This window comes from Colossoma macropomum, unplaced genomic scaffold (assembly GCF_904425465.1).
Source record: "Colossoma macropomum unplaced genomic scaffold, Colossoma_macropomum, whole genome shotgun sequence".
Taxonomy (NCBI): Eukaryota; Metazoa; Chordata; class Actinopteri; order Characiformes; family Serrasalmidae; genus Colossoma; species Colossoma macropomum.
In genome coordinates, this window is record NW_023494794.1 from 22,266,430 (window position 1) to 22,282,674 (window position 16,245).

At 38.5% G+C, this 16,245-nt stretch overlaps 1 protein-coding gene across 1 annotated transcript in view; it reads right to left on the reverse strand.

The window, feature by feature from the left end:
- LOC118815106 overlaps window positions 1-16,245 on the reverse strand; it is a 28,813-nt gene that overhangs the window by 11,471 nt on the left and 1,097 nt on the right. The window contains exons 2-6 of the mRNA XM_036581037.1: window positions 15,457-15,605; window positions 14,945-15,076; window positions 14,029-14,116; window positions 13,051-13,270; window positions 12,049-12,327 (exon numbers count right to left, since the gene is read on the reverse strand). Of these exons, the coding sequence (XP_036436930.1) occupies window positions 12,049-12,327; window positions 13,051-13,270; window positions 14,029-14,116; window positions 14,945-15,076; window positions 15,457-15,605 (868 nt within the window). The remainder of the gene's footprint in view (window positions 1-12,048; window positions 12,328-13,050; window positions 13,271-14,028; window positions 14,117-14,944; window positions 15,077-15,456; window positions 15,606-16,245) is intronic.

The window sequence follows — 16,245 nt, forward strand, 5'->3', positions numbered from 1 at the left end:
TTCAGAAGGGGAGAAAATCAATCCTGTCCCAGACTGCTTACTTACTTTCTGCAGTACCAGCAGATAAACTCCTGTAGTAAGGTTTAGGGTCAGGCACTAAACATTCTGTGTCAATTCTTAATGCAGACTCAAGCATGCAAACATTCAAAAGACATCCTGAAAGCCATAACGGTGACCTAACTGTTGGAAGTGGCTTTGCAGGCTTGCAGTGCAGCCCCCCGACAAATCTGAAGTTCGGCAGTAACAGTCGTGGATACTCAAGGTCCCGGTAAGTTCTGACTAACCAAATGTCTGCTTTTCCCAAAGTGTCACACACTGTTGTGGGTTTGCCTATGAAGTAAAGGAGCAATGATGTGATACTATTTCAGTTTCCTGCATAGTTACTTAAATCTTTCACCTAAAACTTTGAGCTAAAGTGGAGCTATTTTTTCTGCTTCTATTTTCCTAATACAATAGAAGACAGCAGCAAATGATGCTGAAATTCAGACTTTTTCAGCACCAACATGAGCTATGAGCACAAAGTAAAACAAAGTAAAACATTACAAAAGACTTTGCTGCTCCCTTACCCATAACTCTGATGTGTGAACAACGTATAACAGGTCATTCTCTAACCGCTCTATGAAATCCGTGTCATCAGGGAGACTGTGGACACATATGATGGTGATAGCATAATGGGATCATACGGACGTGCATCAAAGTGTGATTCCATAAGTAAAGCTATGAGCTGTTAATTAAGCTGAATTCCTTCACATTCTGCCTCAAAATAACTCTCCAACTCAGACATCAGCTTCCAAAACAACGTCAAAGTTTGAATCCCAGTGACAGGGTGGGTGCAGGTTCTCCAGACTGTTTGCTCCACTCATCGCCTCTAATCAGTCCATGAACTTGCACAATCCTAAGTACAATGTTGTGGGAAAGTTTTTGCCCCCTTCCCAATTTCTTATGTTTTTGCATATTTGTCACACTTGAATGTTTCAGATCCTCAAACTACTTTTAATATTTGACAAAGAAACCCAAGTAAACACAAAATGCTGTGTTTAAACGATGATTTCATTTACTGAAGGACAATTTCTGTTCTGTCCTACCTCGTCCTATGTGAAATACTAATTACTCCCTTAGCTACTAAATCAAACATTTAACCAAATTCAATTGACTATTGAGTTTAGTTTCACTACCCACACCCAGGCATGATTACTGTCAGACCTGTTTAATCGAAACATCACTTAAATAGAACCTGTCTGGCAATGTGAAGCTGGCTACAGGGTCTCAAAAAGCAGCACGAGATGCCACATGCTAATTTAAAAAAAAGTTATTGAAATATGCAAGTCTGGAAAGGGTTAAAAAAAAACATTACTAAGGCTCCGGAACTCCAGCGAACCACAGTGAGAAGAAGAATATCCGCCTGTCAGTTTGTGACCTAACGCTCAAGCGCAATTGGGTTATGCAGCAGGACAATGATCCGAAGCATACAAGGAAGTCCACCTCTGAATGGCTCAAAAAAAAAAAAATTAATTAAGTTTTTGGAGTGGCCAAGTCAAAGTCCTGACTTGCCTTCCATTGAGATGCTGTGGCAAGACCTTAAACGGGCAGTTTGTGCTTGAAAACCCTCTAGTGTAGCTGAATTAAAACAATTCTACAAAGGAGAGTGGGCCACATTTCCCCCACAGCGATGTAAAAGACTCATTGCAAGTTATCGCAAGCGTTTGATTGCAGTTGTTACTGCCAAGGGTGGCACAACCAGTTATTAGTTTTAGGGGGCAATTACTTTTGACACGGGTGATAATTGTTGTGAATAAGTCTTTATTTTCAATGAATGGAATCATCATTTAAAAGTCACATTTTGTGTTTACTCATGTTGATTTCATATTAAAATTTGTTGGATGATCTGAAACATTTAAATGTGACAAATTAGCAAAAATAGATTACATCAGGTGAGGGGCAAATACTTTTTCACAGCACTAAATGAGCTGATTAGTTTTCCAATCACTGTTCTAACATGGAAATTGACAGGTGAGACGCCCCTGCTCCTAAATAAATGTAAAATTAGAGATAGACAGCGATTACCAAAAAAAAAAGAGTAATATTTATTTTAAAAAATGAATTATAAGTGCTTATTCTCTTAGTTTCAGCTCACTTTTCTTTTTGGGAAAAAATAAATAAATAAACAATAAATGAAATTGTGTGATCAATACCAAAATCCGAGGTAACAGGCGGCAATGACCATATAAGGCTTGTGGATTCAATGTGTTATACAGTATTATCCTTTCTCTTCTTTCAAAATAAGACCAAATTCAAACAGCAAACAAAACTGTTAGAATTAACCATAAAGAGCTTACAAGTTAGAAAAAAAAACTCTCTTTCACCCTTTTAGCTTGTAAAATGATTTGGATTAAAAAAGGGAATGAACAGTTAACTACTCTTCTTAACAGTTATACAACCAATAAGCAGAAATATCACCCTTTTTACTTCTATGCAACAGAGCAAGTGATTCAGTCTGTGATAATAAGTAGAAAATGGAACTCAATTACCAGTCTGAAGCAGAGGGATTGACGCTGGAAGATGTGTTTGAATGGCAGGGAGATCTCCTCCTAAACAGAGCTGAAGAGAGTGCGGCGCATCACATGTCCGCGTTATGCTCACAGAAAACGGCGCCTATGGAGGACCAGATTTGCCACAATGAAAAATAAATAAAATTAAAAATAAATGACTTAGTAAATTAATATATGAAGTAGAATTGCAAAGAATAATGATGATAAATCTAAAAATAAATATACATAACAATTAATATATTAATAAATCTTACATAAATTAACGTCTGCATTTATTTATATGTCTATTTAGTAATTTCCCCTTCTCACTATTGTTTGTAAATTTCGTAATTTATTTTATTAATTTATTCCATAACTATTAATTTCTATATTTATTTATTGCTCTATTTATTTCTGTATTTCCTTGTCCTTATGCTAATAAAGAGGCTGTCAGTCAATGATGTCACAGAGTCTTAATATTCCTGTTGGTTGATCGATGTCAGATTCTGGAGATCGATAGTACACGCCTTGCTCTCTCAGCGGTAACTAAGGACGAGACAGTACAGTAGTGGCTGTTTACAGCAGCAGACAGTCAGAGATCTGAGAGTCTCGGCTGATCTGGCTGAAAATGCAGGTCCGGATTATTCACTCTTTCCTGTGGAGGCTGCGGGGACAGTTTGGTTCATTTTGCTGCCTCTGCCGATACAGAGGTCGACCAGTAGTGTTCAAAGCTGTGGAGGAGGAGATTCATCGTCTTTTTCTGCAACATTCAGATCGCTCAGACATTTGGACACCCTTCTCACACACTGCCTGTGGAGTATCAGCAGCTTTGTCTGTCTGGGGCACTGCAGCTCTTTATGGAGTGAAAGAACAGTTTAATCAGCTCTTCTCCTCCTGGTCTTGATCGCTAAGCCTGAACGTGAAAAACACGCCCCCTCATTATCATATAAAAGAAGAAATACAGAAATAAATAAATGAATTAATGAAAAAATAAATAAATGAATACATGAATCAATGAATAAAGTGAACAATTGTTAAAAATATAGATATGGAAAAAATGTAAAAATGGCATTAATAAAACAAAATAAATAATACAGAAATAAATAAACTGAGAAATATATAACTGCAGAAAAAGGAAATAGGTGTATAATTACAATCACAATAAGCAATATATACTTTATTTGGGTTTTTATTTTTAAATTTTATTTATTTTTCAATTTGGCAAATCTGGTCCTCCGTAGGCGCCCGCTGCAACTCGCTTCTCTTTCAGTCCTAAGTAGCCACGCGCGGAATGTCCTCAAAGCACTCAAACCTCCTCAACGCCCCACACGAACCCTCTCCAGTGTCCGTGGAAAAATGAACCGTCCGTTAGAGCTTAAAAATGCCCAAAAAACGCTGAGCTCGGTTTTAAACTCAGAGCGAAACTCGCTGACTCTGCACTGGAACAGTGATATTGTCCAACATTTATTAGTGGAGAAACACACACCCGCACTGCTTAATGCTTTAGGCTGGATTCTCTGAGTCTACAGTCTCTTCACAAAAAGAAAAAGTCAAGGAAAAAAGCTTTCCCTGCTTCTCACAGCACAATCAGATGTACTTCACTTTAAACTTATGGCTATGACTGAACACGAGGCTGAACTCACGAGCGGCTGTTCTCAGTCCACAGTCATCTCCACAGAAAACGGAGGTTTTCAAACACATTTTCCTCAGCTCCAGAGCGAACACCCTCCCTCACTACGGCTGGGAATAAGACTACCCAGCAGAACAACGCTATCAGCTCAACTGTTAAGTCCTTAAGGTTTTCAACAGAAAATATGAGCTTAAAAACACTCAAAAACGGAGCAGCTTTCGTGTCTTCTCTCTCTCGCACAGCGCTCGCTTAGCCCCGCCCACGAAGGCCGCTGATAGGCTACTGGCTCCTGGCCATACATAATATAAAAGATCAGCTTTAAAATAAAAACCCATGTATATTTCAGGCCCTTTGCATGACTGAGAGTGATTTCAGACGCGCTCAGTATCAAAGCTACCAACGGGAGAAGATGTCTGTACATCATGGTAGTAAACTAACTGACAGCTCGACTACTTGTTGCCTCCACCGTTCAGCTCACACAGCCCTGACAACCTCACTAAACTCTGGTTTAGGACGCACTGAAATGGGACAAAGAGGGCGGGGCGAAGCGGTAAACTTAGATTGATGTTGCATATACAGCGGATATCCGCGTTTCGCTCCTCCTGTTGCTCACAAACCACGTCCTAAAATCTCTAATTACATTTTCTAAGTCGTGGTAAAACACAGAACAAATTACAATCGTTATATTCTGTCAAAGTTCTCAGTCTTTCCATTTCACCGAGTACATCTGATCAAAACAGCCGGAATATATAGGACGAGTAGGGTCTGACTGCAGAACAGGAGGCAGCAGTTCCAGGACCGCAATTCCAGGACCCTATGTTTTCGCGACACTGCCCCCTAGCGAAGTAGATATATAAAGGACCGCCTTTAACGCGTGGAGAAGATGGATGATGACAGTCGGAGTGTGAGCACAGAACGTGAATCAAGTTTCATACAGTTAACGTTAAAACGTTCTGGTGTTTTGAATTAGACAGCAAAGTTAACGTTAACTAGCAAACTACGTAGTCAAGGCACTATACGCAGTTATCTGTTATAGATTGCTTCAAAACGAACTGTTAGCCTGCTTTTTTGGAACCGTAGCGCCGTTTTGGCAAGCCTAACTAGCTATGCATCATATACTAATTATTACCGTAACGGTTATGATAATGAATTCCACCCAGCACATTAATTAGAACTCAAAAGACGATAAAAGAATGTCCGTATAATATCTGTCTGTCCACTGCATTAAATCAGCGTAGCTTTTTGTCTGCAGTGTAAATACTTGATACTTACTGTTCTACCATTTTAATTAAGTTGAAATAATCCTACTAATTAAACTGTTCTGACTGTCTGTTTACCCCACTATACGTGGTGTTCATTCTTAATAGTCATTATGTCAAAAGGTGTTTGCAGACCTATGTACAAAGACCTGCTGTTCTGTATTCTGTATCGGTATAACCGTATATTTAAAAAATATTGTCTAAAAATGATCCTTTTTCCTTTGGTAGGCCATCATATATGGCCTAGCTGTGCTGAAGATTTTAGCCATACAGCAGGCTGAGCAGGTCTTCCTCTGTGCTCCAGGTTATCACCACAGGTAAAAGTAGAGAATGTAATTGTTTTTACATAATGCCATAAAATATTGGCCAATGCTTTAAATTAAAAAGTAGTAACGTCCATTAATGTACCAGTTTTTAAAGTTATTTCTGTTAAGCGAGCAGTGATTGTGTTGTCTTTTTACTATTTCAGTGAAGTGGAGGAATGTAACAGAGTGATAGATAAACAGTTGAAGAAAGAAGGGAGACCATTCCATTGGTAGGTAGTGCTGTAACCTAATTCACAAAGTGGGGTTTGAGTATTGAAATTCAAACATCAAATGTCAATAACATTAGGTTTTCTCGCATCTCACTCTCTTGCAGGAGTCACTGAGAAACATCCCAGTTTTAAATGTCCCTTTTTAACCCATTTGCTTTTTTTTGTGTGTGATTGAGAAGGATTATATCTTCCTTGTTGAATCTTGTTGGTTGTTATTGTTGATATATTATATTAAATATTATGGCACCAAAGCTTTTCTTGTGTCTCAAATATCTGGTTGAGATTTAGTGACTGTAAAAGCAATATGTGCAATTGATCGTATCTTTATTTTTACACAATTACACAAAATACAACTCTTAATAAACAAGTTTAATTCTGAGAAAGTAGTATTCGGATGGTATAAGCCTTTAAAACTGTAAGTTAGATAAAGTTGTAGTATTCGGATGGAATAAGCCTTTAAAACTGTAAGTTAGATAAAGTTGTAGTATTCGGGTGGAATAGGCCTTTAAAACTGTAAGTTAGATAAAGTTGTAGTATTCGGGTGGAATAGGCCTTTAAAACTGTAAGTTAGATAAAGTTGTAGTATTCGGGTGGAAAAAGCCTTTAAAACTGTAAGTTAGATAAAGTTGTAGTATTCGGGTGGAAAAAGCCTTTAAAACTGTAAGTAGTTAGGTAGACAGGAAGGAGCATTGGTCATCCACTTCGCTAGGGGGCAGTGTCGCAAAAACATATGGTCCTGGAATTGCGGTCCTGAAATTGCAGCCTCCTGTGCTGCAGGAATACGTAGGACCCCGGAGCAGGCGCTCAAGGGGGTGAGGGACCATCTGAAAAGTGCGGCTACTGTTTAAAAACGTAAAACATTCACAGGGATAAGGAGCCTGTTGGTGTTATTTATAAAGACTTGAAATCTCCTGAAGTACCGAGATTATGTGAAAATCAATAACTGACTTTAACAACTTGCTCTCAGATAGGTATTGTTTTTAGCAGTTTAGGCACTTGCATGTAGGGAGTTTTTATAAGCAAAAAATTATCACTGTGACACATCCATGTCACATACAGATATAAAATCACGTGAAACGTGCACAGACATGCCTGACAAACATACAACAACCTTTAGTTTGGTAAAATATTGGTTTTCATGCTTTTTTCTAAAAGTAAATTAAATAAATCTGATAAACGTTTAACAGGCCAGATCAGATGGGATCTTGAAAGCTTGACCAAGCATTAAATATGAATATACTCTATACCACAACGTCTATGATCCCACTCAGGTTAATTAGCAGTATTTAGCACAAACACCTACACTGACCATCTGTATTCAACAAATTCAGCTGATTGGGGTCATAAACGTTGCGGTGATCAATTTATAGTAAATAAGCTCAATTTTCACAAATGATGAAAACTAGAAATTACTCATTAATTTACTAATTAATTTATTAATTATTTTACTAAAGACTGCAGTCCCGTCTTCAGGAGAGGATGACCCTCCAGCGCTGTCGGCAGTTGAGGACATCATCACAGCCCTGTTGGCAGTTGAGGATGTCACCACAGCCCAGTTGGCCTCTAAGGCGGTCACCACAGACATTGTTCCCAGCTGTTCCTTTCCAGGTCCATGGGCAGCTCTAGTGGTAGCTCCCCATGTCACTCCCCTGGCTTCCCTGTTCCCTGCTACTCCAGAGGCCCCAGTATCCTGCTCAGCCAGCCTCTGTCACTGACCAGCTCCTCAGTTCTATCCCAACAGTCAGTCCTGTTGTCTTGATTCACCCTGTTTTGCGCTCCATGAACCGCACATCATTTGCTCTCTTGGAATGACATCGCCCCTCTGCACATGGCCGGCGTTTACCTCAGCATTTTACCACCATGGATCCTGCTCTGGTGGCCTATATTAGGATCTGGTGGCCTATTTGCTCTGAATGAAACAGCAGAATAGACAGGAGTTGTGGTCAGACGCTGAAATGAATTTGAGCGCTACTTGCTGCTCTTGAACGGTTAAAATTTACAAGGGTAAACTTTCCTCTAAGCACTCGGAGGGAGGGAAAACAACAGTAAACCCTTTATCCTCAACAAACAAGATTCATTAATCACCTAGCTGCCAGTTAAACAAATAATGATTTTTAAAAAACAGATACTGTTTTATTGTTCTGAATATTTACATACAACATACACATTAATACATACATCAAATTAAAATCTACATACACCACACACAATTGCGGATAACTTGCGTTAAACAAACAGAACAATGACATACACAACTATACATTTTAATAAATACATTTACAGTTACACAATACAGCATAAAGTTCTCCCCTGTGAGCAGCCTCACTCTCAATATGAGCCTTTATGAAGGCTTTGAGCGCTGATCTGGTCACTGAAAGAGTGGAAACAGCTTGTGTATGCAAACACAGGGAACTTAAGAGCAAACTATCACTTACCAGGATGTTTGCCACACCCTTCTGCCCGCCATCTTCAAACAAAAGTTGCATTGTGGGATTGATTTAGCGGCTGAGGAAGCATTCAGTGCTCTCTCGATATTCGATCAGAATGAAATACCCTAGTGGGCAGCATAGTTCAGGTATTTAAGAATTGAGACAGCCTTCTTGTCTGGAGCACATATACACTGACCAGGCGTAACATTATGACCACCTCCTTGTTTCTACGCTCATTGTCCATTTTAGGACAATGTGCACTTTGTAGTTCTACAATTACAGACTGTAGTCCATCTGTTTCTCTGCATACTTTGTAAGCCCCCTTTTATTCTGTTCTTCAGTGGTCAGGACCCCCAAGGACCCTCACAGAGCAGGTACTATTTGGGTGGTAGGTCATTCTCAGCACTGCAGTAACACTGACGTGGTGGTGATGTGTTAGTGTGTGTTGCGCTGGTCTGAGTGGATCAGACACAGCAGTGCTGTGAGTAAGCTTCAGCTCACTTGTGTGAGCGAGGCAAGAGACATCAGCCTTGTGATTGGTCAGGAGAATGCTTATGTAGGCGTTACTATGATTAGGACCTCACAGTTTACAGTAAGAGGAGAGAAATATGGTGAAGTAATTGGTCATTTATTGGGCATTGGAACATTATTCAAAGAGTATACTTAGTACATGTTTACTCTTTGCCTGCAAGAACAATGTTAAAATAATTATTAAGAAAATACAGATTTAGGTTCCCTGGAACATTCAGCTAAAAATAAACAAACATTACTTACTGCCGCCCTCTAAAGGTGTTATTAACAAACATCAAACCGCCTTCTAACTGTGAGTTAGAACTTTTGTTGTTTTGGTAAAAACCATTATGTGTCTTAATAAATGCATTTTCTTTTATTTACATGCAATTGCCAATATTCAACGAATCCAATTCACCCTCTGTTGTGCTGTGAACATATGCCTGTGCAAAATAACAGCTTAAAGGGGCTCTCTGGCCAAAACAAAAACTTTAGCCATTGCTAAATGTATTGTGAACATATCTACTCACCTTCTACAGCCGGGCCACAATAGTCGAAAAACCCTCTTCCGATGATGTATCTTGAAGGAATTTTTGAAAAACTACACTCTTAAAAAAGATGGTTCTTCAAGGGTTTTTTAGTAAAGAAAATGGTTCTGAACAGAACCACGACCACTCAAAGAACCCTTTGCATGATTAAAAGGCTCTTTGCACTAAAAAGGGTTCTGCTAGTGTTTCAGTCGACAGCACATTCTCAATCGATCTGAAGAAATCTTTCACGATGTAAAGCATTTAAACATGCAAAGGGTTCTTTGAGTGTTCATGGTCCTATATAGAAACATTTTTACTAAAGAACCCTTGAAGAACCATCGTTTTGAGTGTGTATACAACTTTTGGGACATTTGAAGATGGGCTGTTTATTTATTTTTCCTGCTAGATGGCTAATGCAGAAGGAAGCCAGATAGCTAATGTTGCTGCTATGAAGCTGAACACCATGTCTGTATTTATTAGCTTCTACATCAGTAGCATACTGTGTATTATAGTGAGAGAACACTGATGGTCAGAAACACAAAATAGGATGCAAAATTCTATCAAACTGATGAGGCTGATGGGTACAATGCTGCACTACATAATATTACATAACATGACAAATAACATGCTAAGTGTTGAAATTCCACTATGTAGGATTATGTATAGCAATGACTGCCAAGGATGTATACGAGTAGAACTGAGGAGATATTTTTGCATTCTAAAAAGTGAAACTATTGGACTTATGTTGGAAATCACTTAAAAACCAAAATGAAATGTCAGTAGGAGAGTCAGTTTGGTAGTTATACTGCACTCATTCACAAGGAACATTCAATGCACGTACACATACTGGACAACCACACACATCTTTGTACAGTTTAAACTAGTCAATTTCAAAATCATGCCACCTTGGCACTGTTATCATGACAGCGCTACAGATCATGATTGCTAACATATATATATATTTATAATGTAACCAGTAACATAATGTTCTCTGGGACTACTCCACTCTTTTCCAACCTAATCTGTGCCACATTTGCAGCATGTGGTCGATTAGCACATTCATTTCTTTCCTTTTCTCTTTTTTGAAATTTTTATTCCATTTTTTCCTAAACTGAATTATTGCAAATTCTCCCCGATTGCTAGGTGTCCTCATTCAATGTTGGCAAGCAGGGAGGGTAAAGGTTAGTATACGCTCTGAGATAAATGAAGTGCACTTAGGCCTGGGCGATAGGGCGATGTAATCAGATATAAAAATATAAACATTACTCACAATACAAGTAATACAAGCAATCTGATGGAGATACGGAGATAGAGATTGTATGTTAGCTGTCTCACTGTAATGCCAGTTTTATCTAACCCACGGCTCTTTACCTTCTTTTTATTTTACTTTATATTCAGTTAGCCGAAGTGCATAGAACTGAAAGTAAATGCTGACGCTTTGGGGCTTCACCAATAACTTATAAGTCATGATAGCGAATGTACAATTCACTACAAACAAATTTCATTTATTCATTTATTCAGAAAAAAAACTTGATCTGGTCTCACTCTTGACTCAGACTCAGCTCTAGCGCTCTTGACTACAACTCTAGTAATTAGTCTGGTGATGATGGCTTGGGAGCAGTCATCATCACACAGTTGTAAACAGTTGTTTGATATGAAGAAAGCTACAGGTGTCTGTTTTATCTCAGTATGGCCGTCTTTGTGGAGAGTGGTGAATTGTTTTCACAGCAGAGGGTCCTCCCCATTCACCCCTCATTGCTAGCTAGCAGCTCAACACAAGAGTCCCAATATTTCACACACAGAGAGCCAACAGTGTCCTATTTAATCTGATAGCAGAGTTACAGAGAAAACATTTCATTTAATCAAAATGATTCAAAATATCTGAGTCAATTTCTATTCCACCAGTGGAATGGCCACTAAGGGGCCTGCAAAAAGGGGTTAAGCCTAGTCCTGGAATACACAGCATTCTGAATAGAGATTCTCTATTTAAAGAAAAATGTATTTCAACTCTATGCTTAATCCCTGACAGAGACACTGAACCTACATGTCCACATCAGGCAGGTTGCTTGAAATGCTACAGGTTAATTGTGCTCGTAATGTTAAGAGACAAACACAGTTTATACAGATTTTTCTTATTATTCTTATTCATTAGTCGTTTATTAGGCGTAAATTTCTTAATGATTCTTCTACTATTCCTCACACTTTAAAAAGTGACTTGTGGTCATATTTTGTTCTCTTTTGTTCAGTTTTTAGGTTCACTGTCATTCAAGTTTCAACTATCCGGGAAAATCACATTACAATTCAGTCTATCTATATATAGAATCTAAAAAATAAGTTAATTTGACATTTATATAATCAAAATTTCATTTTATTTAAAACGAAACACGCAAGATATGGATAAAATCCCTTTGTTGTCTAGAGCAGTGAAAATTATAAAACATGTAATTACTTTACACTGTGTTAGAATCGCTGAGAATGTAGGATTTAAGTTCACTGGCCCACAAACAGTAAAAAAACTGAGGCATGTATGCTGTACATTTACAGTACAGTACAGCACATTAGACTTTAAACCAATGTGAAAATATCACAGTAGTCATTAACACAGTGATGTTCATTCAGTTCTTCACTCTTTTTTGCTCTTTGCTGAGGTCCTTCTGCAACATTTACGGAAGAGCCAAGCACACGATTTCACAAAGATGAACGTGACCAGAGCGACTATGGACAGCAAAAAGGCAGCGACGTCCAGGCAGTGGTACTGGTACCAAGTGAGGTCATGGGCTGCCACTTTCAGGTGCTTGGCCCCCTTGTTGCGCATTACAAACTCGATCCAGAAGACAGCCTGGTCAAGCGGCTTCATCGGCTGATCATGGTGGATTCGGGAAAGCCTCATGATGCTCTCTTTGTACCTGACAGAAGAAATTAAGTCAAACTGTGTTTGTCAAGTGAACAGAGAGGTATTAAGAGCAAATCAGGTGCGTGCTGACAGGGTGTTATCAGGCAATATATGGGTGCAGCTATTGAAAGTGCAGCTGGTTACTCTGCTTAGCCTAATGTTAAAAATAAGTAAATAAATAAATGCAGCCTGTGCACAAAACAAACTTAAATACGGGATTTTTTTATGTTATTGCAGAATTTCTATTTATTCACTGAGGTTAGCATATTGGCGACAAAACCAAATTTATTTTTTAGTGCCTTTGCACAGACCACATTTTTATTATTTGTTACATTATTTATTTATGTTACATTCAGCAAATAACTAGTGATTATGCACTAAAATGTGCAGAAGTGTGTTCTCTGTAGAGAATGTGTTAACTAAATCAACAAAATGTCACTTAAGCATGGTGGCCCAAAATTTTGCATACAAGTTTGCCAGTTAAAACTGGGGTAAAACATATATATTGAATTGCTGAGGAGATTAAAATAAAAAGGTCATAAATAGTGCTCAAGGACTTTTATAGCCTTTAACCACCTGTTGTTCATTTCATGGCTTTTTTCAATTTTTGCCTTTTGTCATTTCATTTGCCTCCAACACGAGGGAGTTACAGTACTTTTAAGTTTACACTGAGCACCCTTAAAATAATCTCCATCTTAAAGCATCTGTGTTTAAGGAAAAGACAAGATCAACTCACGACGGATTGTTAATAACTTCGGTGAGAGCGTCCTTCAGGTCTTTGCTCTCCATTTTGTTCAATTCAAGCATAACAGCGGCTCCTTTGGTTTTCATGTGGAACAGATTATCTGACTGGTCACCAAACAGTGGAATGCCCACCATTGGGACACCATGATAAATAGCTTCATAAATTCCATTAGTCCCACCATGAGTGATGAAGGCCTTGGTTTTAGGATGTCCTATCAGAGACAAATCATTGAAAGCACCACTACAACAAACGGATGCAGTATATACTAGGCCAAAAACAGTGTATATTAAGGTTCCATGAATTTGCTGGAATCTGCGATAACATCTATTTAAATGTTTTCTACAAAAACACATTCAGGAATATAACATAATTCTGAACAACCAAACATGCCATCAGATGCTAAGATAACCTTTTCTTATGAGAGTTCATGTTGTTTGCTTAGATGGCTTATTCGTTATTTATAGAATTTAAGACATTTCCTCTGCTTTGGTCCAGCTGATTATTTGAGATATTGAGCGAAAACTGACAGCTGGGAACTGACAATCATATTTGACTTGTGACAATCGGCAAGCACATCAGGCGGTAAGGCACTAAAGAATGGAAATATTGGAATCTGTTTCATTTCTATCATACGACATTATTTTGGTCGATACAGAACAAATCAGTATTACGTCACAACAGCAATGAACCGGATAAAGGTTGAGTAACACTGGAAAACAGAATGCCTTCAATTATCTTAACTATTATGTATGGGGACTTGTTTCAGGCTTTACAGAGCGACTTGCAGCAGTGCACAAACACAATATTTCAGAGTGTTTTTTTCTCTAAACTTAGCAATGCTAATTTTTTTCAATTTTCCCCAAAAAAATCATGCATAGTGCAGCTTTAAAATTAGCATCATTATCTGTGACAAGATTATCTTATTGGTTGGGCCCTAAAACACACTTAAATGAGAAAACTGTACCTTACCTAGTAAATCATTCTGGGGAATCCAGTCATAGAGTCTTGTGTTTGGAGCAAGAGTGTCTGGTTTCTCTCCCGTATACCGCCACAAGACCTGTAGTTAAACACAGAATTTAGAGAAATGACAAAAAGGAAAAAACAATAGTAAGACTAATGAAGAAAACCATCACAAAAACTTCTCTTTTTTCCATGAAGAATATAAGATTAAACAACTCTACTACATGCAGATGCTATGGATGGCACTTTGCTTACAGCATTTAAGGTGATAGTACTGGTAGACTGCACTACTCAAGTAGAATTAGATATTTTATAGGCAGAGGCAAAGAACACTACAATGAAATCTAATATCTGCAGGGTCGTTTGTCTAGGGCCGTATTACAGAAACATCCTTTTTTTGTCTCAACTTAAGATCTGACAGGTCAGAGCTACCGTTACTGATTTAAAAAAGGTCAAACAAAACTAAAGCGCGATCTAAGTGTGTAAAACGCTGTTTGAAAAAAATACCCTCGCAAGTCAAGTCACAGTTTTCGATGTAGGTAAATGTAATGTCATTATGCCAGTTATAGTGAACTATGCTGTCTGTCACTGCATAAAACAATAGAAACAGACGGTTAAAACAGAAGTTAAGAAGCTCTGGGCTTTATCTTAAAGTTAGGACAGTACTTAGGAAATTTAGTATAGTTAGGGTGTTTCTGTAATACTGTTTTCTAATAGTTAATGGATAAGATTAAGAACTTAAGAACTGTTGTTCTGTTATAGCTACTGTCCTAAATTCAATTCTAATTGAAGTTGTCATGGTGACTAAACAGATAAGATTTCAGACTTAAGAAGTTTCTGTAATATGGGCCCCTAGTCCATGTCTACGGCTGGAACGTTGACTTTCTTTTTGCAGATATAAATATTTCATAGTGTAATCTCAGACCTTCTGTGGGATCTGCCCGAGTGCTGAAGCGATGGTGTTGGCTCTCTGTTTGGGTACATTCTTCACCATGGAGCCCAGGGAAAACACCACAATGCCATCATCCCCTGAGCTCTGAACAAACTCCTCCATCTCCTACAAAATGAAACAGACCAAGTCTCAGGCTGGGCCGAGGTTAGCCAACTGGCTGACCAGCTACTTAAGTTAGCTGTGTGGCTAAAGTGTTGGTGAGGCAGCTCACATTAATGTTGGGTTAAACGTTTGTCAGCACAAATAAATTGTTTCAGAAAAGGAACTTCCTGATGAGAAAATCTACCCCGTCCCAGACTGCTTACTTGCTGTCTGCAGTACCAGCAGATAAACTCTGTGAGGTAATAATCTGTAGTAAGGTTTAGGGTCAGACACTAAATCTTTAAAGATTCAATCATTTTCCCAATTCTGTGTCAATTCTTAACGTGTAACTCAGGCATGCAAACGTTCAAAAGACGTCCTGACAGCTACAACGGAGATCTTACTTTTGGAAGCGGCTTTGCAGGCTTGCAGTGCAGCCCCCCGACAAATTTGAAGCTCGGCAGTAACGGTCGTGGATACTCAAAGTCCCAGTAAGTTCTGACTAACCAGATGTCTGTTTTTCCCAAAGTGTCACACACTGTTGTGGGTTTGCCTATGAAGTAAAGGAGCAATGATGATGTGATACTATTTCAATGTTACAAAAAGTGGAGCTATTTTTTCTGTTCCTAATTTTCTAGTACACTGGAAGATACTAGTGAAAGATGCTAAAATTCAAACTTTTTCAGCACCAACATGAGCTACGAGCACAGTAAGACATTAGAAAAACAAAAGGAGGCTTTGGTGCTCCCTTACCCCTTACTCTGGTGTAATACATATCAAACATGAATATAATTTGCAGTTTGAATGAACTTGCACAACCCCTGGGGGTCATAAGTATTAGCTGATCATTTTTTTCAAGCTCCCTCTTTACATGGAAATTGTGGCTATACAAAAACTTAATACATGATAAGCACTTTTAGAACTTCAGCACCACTTAACACCTTCAATAAACCAGGCAGAAAAGAACAAGCACTGCTGGACAAAGAACACTGTGAGATCAAATATGGTTATAATCCTGCTCGTCTTTGCTCACATCCTGCCAGATTATGCTGTGATTAGATGTAAAAAGGCTCCAATGTTGACAAAGACTTGAAAAATTGACATCACCAAACACAGGAGCTGGACTGATGTTACTGGCTTGTATATTAAGGGTTGATTTCCTGGACAGGGATTAAGCCTAGTCCTGGACTACA